The 9,765-nt window shown below is 48.8% G+C and overlaps 1 protein-coding gene across 1 annotated transcript; it reads right to left on the bottom strand.

The window, feature by feature from the left end:
• Positions 1-300: 300 nt before the first annotated feature.
• TMEM11 (transmembrane protein 11) lies at positions 301-9,164 on the bottom strand. Its single transcript, XM_033074068.1, has 2 exons — positions 9,063-9,164; positions 301-1,239 (listed from the first exon to the last, which is right to left on the bottom strand). The coding sequence occupies exons 1-2, from the start codon at positions 9,125-9,127 to the stop codon at positions 723-725; spliced, it is 582 nt and encodes a 193-aa protein (XP_032929959.1). The 5' UTR covers positions 9,128-9,164; the 3' UTR covers positions 301-722.
• Between the last annotated feature and the right edge of the window lie 601 nt (positions 9,165-9,765).

The raw sequence follows: 9,765 nt of genomic DNA, 5'->3' as shown, positions 1-9,765 counted from the left end.
GAGTAAATGCTTCCCATTCTAAGAAGAAGATTTTGAGTTCAGAGCTAAAAAAATAATTAATGCACAGGACTGAATTCTAAAATTTCAGGAGCAGGCAGCTCCTGTGCTCCAGGCAAAAGCAGTGGAATTGTGTGGTCAGGGCACAGCACAAAGGTAGGACAGGGAGGCTCCACCTTGGCACCCCCAGCCCTGCACGTGGCTCAAGGCATTTCAGAGGAGATGTATCCACCTTAGGAAGAACTCCTACAAGAACTGATTAGAATGTTTTTGATATCACTATGATAACAGTGACAAGAGAGCTTGAGCATTTCAAATTCTCATCCTTTAATGGTCAATGATAACTTCTGGCTGGTTCTGTGTAATACAATTAAACAATATACTTAAATGTTTCCCAAAAAAAAAAAAAAAGAAAAAAAAAGAAAAAAATAGAAAGCAGCTCTCACACCCCTCCTTTCTATTGCTTTCTTTCACTGACATTCTGCTGCTGGATTGGACTCCCCTGGCCTAACATACGGATCTCAAGTCACCACACATCCACATCTCAAGTGTAACGAAGAACTGAAAAACCTTGGTGCACCAGTGATGTGTTATTTGAAAAATAACAGCTCTATTAAACCAAATCCTTCCCAGTCTCCACCGCTTCTCAAAGAGGAAAAACAAAAACATTACTGTGGGAGTCTTAATACACTTGTCTTTGTGGGTTTCTCTCTTCCCTGCTGAAGTCATACAGCATAGAGTTCATAGATCTTCTTTACACAGTACACCAGGGCAGCGAGTGCTATCGTGTTGTGCAGTCTCTTTCTGTGCAGGTCGTCCTTCCTCACCAGCACCACGGGGGAGGACGAGGTGAGCGTATGCAGGGGCAGGCGCGAAAGTTTATAGGCGTCGTACTCCACCTGGTACTTGCAACAGGGATCGAACTGCCACGAGATCCCGTAGAGGGTGCAGCAAGCCACGCTCAGCACTCCAGCGGGCAGGGAGATGTAGTGAGAATAATCTACTGGCAGTGCCAGGGGGGTGAAGAGGCAGGTGGTGCCCGCCAGCACGGCTGTTTTGTGCAGGCAGTTCCCCACGGTGATCCAGCGCGCCGTCTCGTCGCCGATGCGCGTGGGCTCGATCACGATGTACTTGTACTGCGCCTCCAGCGCCTGCTCCAGCTCGTACTCAAACTGGTCCTGAGCGTTCTCCCCGTTGTAGATCTCGTGCACAATGTAACATTCCGTGGAGGACAAGGTCACCCTGGTAAGGGGAAATGAAGAATTAAAACTACGGGGCTGAAGGACGGGGCTGTTCACCCACCCGGCTGGGAGAGCAGGACACGAGTGCCCCGAGTGAGAGCAGCCCCTCAAGGTCACTGCCTCTGCTTCACAGCCAGCAGCTTCTCAATTCAAGCTTCATTTCACACCAGCTGATCACTCCTGCTGCACAATAATTCATCCCAAAAGAAGGCAACGTATTTTTCTTACCTTTTCCTAACTTGGAGGATCTAGAACAATTTGAGAAATAGGGTCTTGTAAGAGTCCTGCAATGGTTTCTCACACCAATACCCAAGCAGTTTCTTTGGAGAGAGCAGAAGTGTCACACCTTAGTGACCACAACACATCACTGAACAAACCACACAGACTTCAGGAGCTTTCACAGAAACCAAGACAAGCAGCTCATTGATCAGGAGGACAAGCTGCTCTGGGAGGTTTGGAGAGGGGAAGCATCTCCAGATGAACACATTTGCTTTCTATTTAGTCCTCCATACTAACACAGCCTAGTAACTCCAGGGTAAATCCAACAAGGATGGCCAAGGAACTCTGCTGAAAGGGAAGGTGAAGAATGCAGCACAGCATTGTTTGTGGCAGAACACTTCACTCCCCCTCCTGAAGTGGGATGCAGCAAAGCAAGACAAGTTTTTAACCCAGGCAGGCTTAAGCACTAAAGGAAGAGCTGCTCACTTGACCTGGCAGCATATTTCCTACTCAGGGGAGTCAGGATTAAATTGGACCAGCAGCTTTCAGCTACCTAATGTCACATCATTTTCCACCTTCCCTCCACCCTCTTCACCACATCACCTTATATCTGCAGCTACATTCAGGTGCAGACTGCTAAGAAATAGGATTATAATGTTCACCTGCTCTGAGAAGGGGTAAAAAGCTCTCCATCAGAATCAGGCAAAATCCTCCCTTCTAAGCAGAAATGAATATTTCTGACATACTTGTGCTTAACCAGAGCAAAACTGAACACGTGGCCTAGCAAAGATAAAAATATCTAGCAGACTTCTTTAGCAGAAGGAGAACAAATCACACATCTGACCTAATCACAGCAGACAAAACTGCCTGATCCCAACAGCATTCAGACCCCCGTGATACTGGGAGGAACACACTGATGTGGAGAACAGAATGAGCACTTTTTGCTCCATTAGTACAGTGGTACTTATGTGCATGCACTGGAAAATAAGGGAGAAAAATACACATTCACAAGCTGCTGTTGCCAGACATTATCCTTAATGTGCAGCTCCACTCAGGCTGCAAAGGGGATTGAGCAGTGCCCAGCTGTAATCAAGAATATTGTTAAATTACAAGCTGTTGCAGACATGGCTGGGTTTGTAACAGCAGCAAACATCAACCAGCAGGACCTGAGAGGCACCACCCTCTCCCAAAGCAGAGTCATAAGCAGTTTCATTAAAAGTCCAGCTGGAATTTATATAACCTACGAGGAAAACTCAACTTACAATGTAGTTATTGAGTTCCTTGCAGTGCATTTCCCCCTTGGCCTGTTCATGGGTAGAAAGAAAAATAAAAATCCACTTTAATTCCATGTATGCCAGGGGCTTCTTTAGGGCAATGAGCTTGTCAGACATTGTTGGGAAAATTACCTTTAACCCTTTCAGCACAGGATGGGGTGGGCTCTGATGTTCTGCAGTGAATTGAGAGGTATTTAGAGAAAAAGAATTTAAAGACAAAGACAGGAGCCATATAAGGAGTTTCTAACAAGAAGCCAGTTAAGCAGGTCTTACACTGACACCAAGGACACAGCTGGTCATGGCTCCTGCCAAGGATTCTTTTTCCTGATAACAGCTGCTCCAAGTGCAGCTTCTTCCAAATCAAAAATTCCAGTTTCATTGCAAAAGACATATAGAGGCTGAAGGTAACTGCAAACCACCACCCATGACTTTGTGAAACCACTTCTAGGGCATAATGACTTCATGGAAAAGCTATTGCTGAAAGGCATTTTCAAGCTGGAAGCCAAACCCCAGTGCTAGCACAACCCTCCAGACAAAATTAATATTTCCAACAAGGAGAACTTTCAGTGTTTTGTAATACCTGGGAACATGCAGATGGGTCTGCAAAATAGAGAAGCAGAATCCAAATTCAACTAAGAACTTCCCAGAGGCTCAGGGACAGCACAGTTGTTGTCATTGCAGATGTCCCTGTCATCACTGAAAACATGGATGAAATGAGCCTGTGCTTTCCCTGCCTGTTCAAGAGCCATGGGAACTGAGCTTCTAACTCAGCCCCATTTCTCCTGGCTCAGCTCTTGCCTGTTCTGCCCCCTGAACACTCCTTTTTTCCCTCATTGTACAGGCAGAGCCACACCACAAACAGCCACCTGTCAGCAGGAATCCAACACACTGCCCAGAGGCAGCACTGTCCATCTCCTCTGGAATTTTCTGGCTTGCCAGGCTCTGGGGCTTTACAACAATTAAGTAGAGAAAAGCACAGTACTCCAATGCCAAAACAAGCAGAATTTAAAGTATGTTCTGCTGGGAAAAATAAAAAATCACTGGGAACTGAACAGCACAAAGGCTTCATCCCTGAAAATGTCTGCCCCCCAACTGTGCTGTTTCTCCAAGAGTCCTCTAAACCAAGAATAAATCTGTATCATAGTGCTGAAGTTGCCAATCCAAAAAATGACAAATGAGAAGATACCTGCTGAACAGGACATGTGAAGAGTCAGCAAGGCAGGCAGCAAGTCTCTATTTCTGCTCAGGGAAGTGGGGTTATCATCTATTATTTCCACACAAGAACTGGCTGCCCCTGGAGCATGGAAAGCTGAAAACTGTTTGCATTTCAGATGATACAGAAAGAGACACTGATATGTGGGCTTGAGGAGGTTTCAGCTGAGGACTTCAGAGAGGCACAGCCTTTCCACTGAACACAGCAGCTGCACACCAACAAATCCAGTCAAAGCAACTGGATTTGCTCAAACACTGGAGGCCGTGCAGTTTGCCTTTTGGAGCTTGTCACCCACCCCTGGCCATGACAAACACAACTGCAGAGCTGTGCAAGCAACTCTGAGCTGGCATCCACCATTATCAAGTGTGGAGATTTTATATAAACTCTATTTTACTTAAAAGAATAGTAAATAACCAGAGAGCACCTAATGCCAGAAGACATAAAATGCTGCCAGGTTCAGAAGCCTGACAGGTTCTTTACTGGACAGATCAGAGCCTAAAAGCAGTTGTTAATATTTTCCAATCAAATTATTTTTAGAATCTGCCTCCCCACTCTTATTAAGAGAGCACAGTTAAAAAGTGGCACAGCTATTCTGTAGGAATAGTTCTAGGCCTTACATCCAAATATTTGTTCTACTGCAGCTTCAGGCATTCTGCATTTGAGAACTTTCAGTGTCTCATTCCTGGTGCTGAATGAATGCCTGGATGAGGGAATGTGACAGAACTCTCAGCTGTTCAGCACAGCAAGATATAAATCTCTTAAAATTCAATTATGTCAAATTTTGGTATAGCCAAAGTTATAAATAAGGAACCCATTGTTAACAGAGCTGCAGCAGCAGCAGGGGCAGAAGTGTCTGTGTTAGCTATAGAGTAAGCTTCAAATTACATTTGGATTGTCTTCCTAACATGGAAATATGGGAGAGCACCAGGAGAGGGTGAACAATTGCAGCTCCAGCAGCTCATCAAATCCTCAAATGGTTTGGGTTGCACAGGACCTCAGAGCCCATCCAGTCCCACTCCCTGACATGGGCAGGGACACCTTCCACTACCCCAGGTTGTTCCAAGCCCACCCAGCCTGGTCTTGGACATTCCAGGGATCCAGAGGCAGCCACAGCTTCTCTGGGAAACCTCTGCCAGGGCCTCAGCACCCTCACAGGGAAGGATTTCTTCTGAAGTTCCAGTCCTCAGAGCAGTTCCATTTCTCTGTCTCCACCTTGGAAGCAGGCTCCTATGAACAGCAGCCTGCCTGGTAAATTAAAATTTCAATTGGATAATGTTTATGGATGAAGAAATAAGTAATATTCCAAAGAGGAGGCACAATGTCACTCCATGTGACAAGACCTTCATTCAGCTTTGCCAGGTGCCAAGTGGCAAAAGCAGAAACAAAGGAACAGAGCACTGAGAACAAGGCAGAGGAAAACATCCTGGGAGAGCCCTCAGCATCCTCTTACCAAGGACTGAGCCTCCTGAGCTTGTTCCCTTCAACTTAATGGCACTTGCCAGACAGACTTTTGGTCAGGCTTTCAAGTTATCCAACTATTTCAGTTTTGCAAATGCTCAAAAATCACACTTGGAAACAATCTTAAGCTGCACAAAGCTCAAGTACAGTTCTGGGCAAAAATAAAAGTTCTTTTGAGCCCCTCCTATAACACATAGGTCAAGTTTTGTTAAAGTTTTCTTTCCTGGGCAAGAGTTTTGCTCAGAGCACCGAACCATCAGATTAACTGAAAATGAAGACCAGTCTGATAAGTTAAAAAAAATTATAAAGCAGAAGCTTGCAGCAGTGTGATAACACCTGGTCACAAGCAGCACACACAGTCCAGCTCAGCAGTGCAAAGAGGGGTTTCATGCTGGCTGTGCAAGATCTCAGAAAAAGGACATTTCAGATGGCCAGAGCATGTCTGGGAGTACTGTCAGCACCTCAGCCAAGCTGGGGGAAGTCAACAGAGTCAAGGCATGACAACTCCAAACACTAAACTTCCCTCCCTCTAACATAAATCCTTCCTGAAATTTAATTTAATTTCAAGATGAAGGAAAGAGCTGTGGCCTGGCTTTAATTCTCAGTGGAATATACCACCTCCCAGTCATACTCCCCAGTGTGCTTCTACTCGGGATATGGTGCACAGAAAGCACAAACACATCCCACCCTAAACACCTGGAGAATTGTTTCTCTGCTGAAAGTCCCCACAATCTACCAGGCTCAAGCCCTCAGCCAGGGCTGTCAGGCCTGGGGCTTTAAGAAGGGCACTCAAGCAGAGGAAGAACAGGAAATGCAGGGCAATAAAGCAAGACTTGAATTCCACAGATGCACCTTTAATTCAAATAGAAAAAAAGGACAGGAGAACATTGGGAAGCTCTTCAAACAGCCTCAGGGAGGGACAACATTCCCTGAACTCTAAGGAAAACATCACCAGACCATTACAACAAATCCAGCCCCCAGACACCAAGGAGGTGACAATTTTAAGTCAACTAATGATTAGCCAGGCTGATGGAAATAGGTCAATCATTGCTGCAAGCAGAGCAGCAGAAATCTGAGCAGTGCAGGTAGCGAAAGGAGAGCTCTGGGAGGGCACAGAGGAGCCAGGGCAGGCAGTGGTGATGACATGAAAGCTGTTCTTTCCAGAGTTTGTCAGAACATCTCCCAGGGGAACAAACAACATGCTGTCCGCTGCTCTGGTGGCACCAGGCTGCTTTTTATACAAAAACACCCAGTACAATCTAGTGTCTGTTCTGTATGAAAAGTTGTTTTGGTCTACAGATTAACAATTCCCTTTAGACAGGCTCCATTAAAGAGTCTATCCAGAATGAAGAAAAACAAATGTTTAGTTGGTTCCCTTCAGTGTTTTTGGTTATTTTGTTTAACATTATTATTTCTCCAACAGAGCCAGCTGGAGTTCACAGTCAACATCCTTTGAAATTAATTCCTTACATTCACTCTGAGCAAGGAAAGCACTTTTTAACCAATTATAGCTTTCTCTGTATCTATAAAGTCACTTGTAAAGGGACTAGTCTCCACAGATATGCTGGTCTTTTGTTTTTTTAAATAATTTTAAATGAAAGCTGCTGTAGTCTCACAGCAGACAGGATTTTATTCAGTGCTGAGTCTCCTCACACCACCTCCGACACACAGATGCCTTTCAGAGCGGCTGGCTCACAACTACAAACACTCCTTGAAGCAGCTCAGTTACCAGGAAAACTGGATCAGCACATTCAGTTCAAAGGAACGTGTCTTTGGACAAGAATCCTGCCCAGAGTAAGAAAACTGTATTCACCTATAAAAAGCACATGTCATCATGTGATGACATCAGGTCTGTCAGCGCTGCCTTTGCACAACCCGCGCTGCAGCAGGCAGGTGTGGTTTGGGATCAGCCACTGACGGACAGGCAGAGCCCCAGACATCCACATCTCCTGCTCTGCAGCTGCCAGGAAGAAGCAGCACCTTGCTGACATCACCCAGCACCTTTTGGAATTATCCTCCTGTAACATTTGTACAGGGTGAGGCCTAAAGAACCACCAGCTTTTGATGGAGGTTGTGAAATGCTGCTCAGGGGAGGATCTGCTGTTCTGTTCTCTTCCATACCCTTCTCACTGGCAAAGGAAAAAAACATGCATGCAGCAGGTTCATGGAGTGACTTGTGTTTAGGAATATTTTTGATCATGAGATCAAGAGCAATCACAGCTTTGAAAAAAGAACACCTCAAACAACAATTAAGATTATTGTACAGGTCACAGATGAAGTTGCACAGTAACAACTCACTTTTAAGTCTGCATCAGTTTTCACCCTGGAAGAATAATTGAAGTTATTAAGTGTTCTTTTCCATATTCTGTCTCTTCCCTTCTGCTGGCAGGACACGTCTGCCACATGAAAGATGCACATAAAAACTCCCCACCTCCTGTGCTGGGGCAGTGCCAGCACTGGGTGCAGACAGTTTTACCACTGTGGTATTCTTAGTTGTTTATTTAAACCACGCTGATACATGAATTCCATTGGCCCTTCCAGTTCAATTACTTTTGAATTCCCTGAACACAGGCAGCATTCCTGCAATTCACATTAGCGCCAGAATTTTCAGGGCTACTTGTGGCTCTCCTTGGCTGCGTAGATTCAACAGCATCAAAGCAAACGCAGTTGGATCACAGCAAGGGAACAAAGTGAAGCAAAAGCCACGAGACAAATGAAGGGGGATATCAGAGTTTCTAATTAAGAGGGATATCAGAGTTTCGAGGCGAGGCGGCAGGACAAAGGAAAACTCAGAAAACACTGCAGCAGCTTTCAGCAGCTGCCGGTTACATCAGTCAGCCCTGGGGCAGAACAGAAAAATGCCAACGTCAGGAAATGCGGGATAAACCCAGACATTTTCAGCAGGTGGAGAGCTGTGCACACAGATTTTAAAGCAGCTCGACCAGACACTGTCTTAAGCTGTGCCAGGGGAGGTTCAGGTCGGACATTTGGAAAGATTTCTTCACAGAAAGAGTGATTAAATCCTGGCATGGGCAGCCCTGGGAGGCGGTGGAGTCACCGTCCCTGGAGGTGTTTAGGGAAAGACTGGGTGGCACTCAGTGCTCTGCGCTGGGTGTGGATCAGTCACAGGTTGGACTCGATGATCTCAGAGGTCTTTCGAACCTAACTGATTCTATCAGATTTCCCTCTATCCATTTTTTCCCATTTTAGAGTTGCAATTCCCAAACTTCCACCGCTGCTCCGTGGGTATTTCCAGCCTGTCCTGGCCGGAGCGCGGTACCGAGCCGCCTGCCCGCCGCGGCCCCGGCAGAAGGAGGTCACCCTGGAGGACTCGCCGCTCCCTCCCCGCCTTTAAAAATAGCCGTGGACGGAAGGAGCCTCCCGGGGCCGGCCCTCCTGCACCCGGCCCCCAGCGCCGCATCCCGCCGCGGGCAGCGCTGCCCCAGACAGGCCGCGGGCCGCGCTGACCTTCCCCGGGCGCGGCCCCGCCGAGCGCCCCCGGCCCCTCCGCGCCTCAGCGCGGCCGCGTCCCGCGCCCGCCCCGCCCGGCCACGCTCCCCTCGCGGCGCCGCCGCCCTTGCCACAGGGTCGCGGGGCCGCCGCGGGTAGTGCAGCCCCGCAGCCCCCGCCGCCCCTGGCCCCGGCCCGGCCGCCCCTCACCTGTCCCGGCCGCCGCCGCTGTTGGTGCCGCCGGGCCCCGCGCGCCTCCTTCCCCACGCCGCCATCTTGGAGACACTCGCCTCGCAAATGTCTCCGGCGGCGGCCCGCGGGCGCGCCGCGGTGCCCGACGGAAGATGTAGTGCGCGGGGGCGGCGGCGGCCGCTGCTCGGGGTGGGGCTGAGCCCGCGAGAGGACTACAAGTCCCACAGTGCCCCGCGCCGCAGCACGGCCGCGGGGGGCTCTGGGGCGCGTAGTCCCTTGGACAGGGGCGGTGAGACCTCGGTGAGACCCCCGGCCACAGCCCCGTCACCGGTGGCGGAGCGGCCCCGCTTGGTTCGGCTCGGCTCGGCTCGGCCCCGCCGCCCGGGATCTTCCACGCGGTGGGAGGAGCGCGGCGGCGAGTCCCGGCCTGCCCCGCGGCCCCGCCATGAGGGGATGCGGCTGCCCAGGGTGGGAACCGCTCGGCAGCCTCAGCATTAAAAAAAAAAAAAAAAAAAAAGTCAAAAAACCCAGGAGGTTCCTTCCCTGCAGGGGATTAGGGATGGAGGATCCCCTCGTGCAGCACCTCCCTGGGATGACAAGGACAGGCTGGGCGGTTTGGGGGTGAATTTCGCCCCCTTAACCCATCTCGAAAGAGGGACAGTGAATGGGGAGGCTCCCCTGCTGAATCTCTGAGGACGAATAAATCACAGAACCACTTAGG

Source organism: Catharus ustulatus, chromosome 16 (assembly GCF_009819885.2).
Source record: "Catharus ustulatus isolate bCatUst1 chromosome 16, bCatUst1.pri.v2, whole genome shotgun sequence".
NCBI classification, from domain to species: domain Eukaryota; kingdom Metazoa; phylum Chordata; class Aves; order Passeriformes; family Turdidae; genus Catharus; species Catharus ustulatus.
Note: the sequence above shows the minus strand (reverse complement) of the source record. Positions and strands in the feature narration are given on the sequence as shown.

Coding starts and splice junctions, on each gene's coding strand:
- TMEM11 (XM_033074068.1), bottom strand. CDS start 9,127: ATGGCGGCGTGGGGAAGGAGGCGCGCGGGGCCCGGCGGCACCAACAGC. Junction 1,240..9,062: donor AGCGGCGGCGGCCGGGACAG/GTGAGGGGCGGC, acceptor TCCCCTTACCAG/GGTGACCTTGTCCTCCACGG.